This window comes from Pygoscelis adeliae, unplaced genomic scaffold (assembly GCF_000699105.1).
Source record: "Pygoscelis adeliae isolate BGI_AS28 unplaced genomic scaffold, ASM69910v1 Scaffold173, whole genome shotgun sequence".
NCBI classification, from domain to species: domain Eukaryota; kingdom Metazoa; phylum Chordata; class Aves; order Sphenisciformes; family Spheniscidae; genus Pygoscelis; species Pygoscelis adeliae.
The window spans coordinates 806,341-807,938 of NW_008824409.1; the positions used below are offsets into that span (position 1 = coordinate 806,341).

The window sequence follows — 1,598 nt, forward strand, 5'->3', positions numbered from 1 at the left end:
ACATGGCCATAACACAGTGTTGTCCTGTCCTCTTTGTTAGGTAGAATTCTTATTCTTGCTGCCATGCTGGTTTTTACTTGGTACATCACACTCCAGTTATCAACTGGCTTCTCCCGTAGCGAAGGATCCCTGGTTTCTGTGTCCACTGACTGTACTGCTTGCCACTGACTGCTACACTGACTCTGGCTTCCTTGGCATTGTTTTCTCTCCTGCCCTGGGAATACTTTGCCGTTTGCTGCTGTTAACAATGGACTTCCACTCGTGTGTGCTGGCAGAGCTCAGGCAGCTTGTCCAAGCCCCATATGGCTGCTGTTCTGCTCCAGCAAGAAAGTGGGTGCAGTCCTGGGCTGTGCAGCCCTGGCAGGCACCTTTGCTTTCCACAAACACTTCAGCATCACTTTCCTACTTAAAGATGCTTAGAAGGACAAAAATCTGTCAAAGTTCAAAGATGAATTTTGGTTTGAACATGTTGCCTTCTTTTTTCTATGCCTGGTGGTTCAGCAACAAATTAGTCCAACTACAGGATGTGGTAGATGTGGACTTGTTTGTTTTGGTGGTTTTAGGGTTCCTGAGGAAGATCCAGAAAATACTGTGGCTGCCTGCAGTCTCCTGCAATTGTCCAGGAACACTAGTCACACACAGTACATGTGCACTGTGGACATGACTGAACTCCTGGCAGATATCAAAGTCTGGGTGGATGTTACAGAGATAGCTGATAGGCGGCACGTGATTTCCAAAGGCTTTTATATGGCAGAGAACAGTAAGTACAAAAATGGTGGATTTGATAAATACTGTCTATCTTATGTCTATCTGCAAGGATAGTCTGGGCAAGGAGTGGGCATGGCAGCCAGTGGTGGGGGGCTATGTTTAGTGTGCACTCATAAGAGCACAGTGGTCTGTGTAGACGTTGCTATCGTAAACTACAGAAACATTTATGCTTGAGGCTAAGTTTAGAGCTGGCTTGGCCTCAGCCCCTTCATAGGGAAACTCCTTTTCCTCATGAAGCAGTAGGTGATAAATTTCCACCTTAGACCAGTCTCACACCTAGACTATGCAAGTGTCTGTTCTTGGCTAGAATCTAAAGGGCAGAGGGAACTGCTTTAATTGCAAATGCCACAAATGTCCTCACAGGAGTCCCAGGAGGCTCTTGCAGTGGACACCTGAACCAACATGACACTATTATGGGTGGCACAAGGTGTCCTAGACACAGTAAAGGTGGCACTTCCCCTTTCTGGGGCAATTCCTAACCATCTCTTCTGCATGGCAGGAAGACTGGATGCAATCATATAGTTGACTTGGTGGAATGCTGGTGTGTTCTGTGTTGTGCAGCAAACTGAAGAAAAGGGGTGGTTAGCCAGGCAGACAGGTACCATATGGGCATATGAAAAAGGATTTTTCTACTTGGATTCCTCTGAAATTAAACTTTACATGAGAAGTGTCATCTTTTTGATAAATGCCATAACATTTCAGGAAGGTCTCTTACCCCCACTGACAGGCTATAGATTGGATAGTGGTGCTTTGCATGTCTCCTAGATGTCCCCATACAGAGGTATCACAGCTCAGTGGCGGACCCTGCAGACTAGTGCTGGAGTTTGTGC

The 1,598-nt window shown here is 46.4% G+C and overlaps 1 protein-coding gene across 1 annotated transcript in view; it reads left to right on the forward strand.

Annotated features, from left to right (window-relative positions):
- Window positions 1-1,598, forward strand: part of IL21R (interleukin 21 receptor) — a 12,713-nt gene that overhangs the window by 3,474 nt on the left and 7,641 nt on the right. Inside the window, exon 3 of the mRNA XM_009320508.1 lies at window positions 564-760. Within this exon, the coding sequence (XP_009318783.1) occupies window positions 564-760 (197 nt within the window). The remainder of the gene's footprint in view (window positions 1-563; window positions 761-1,598) is intronic.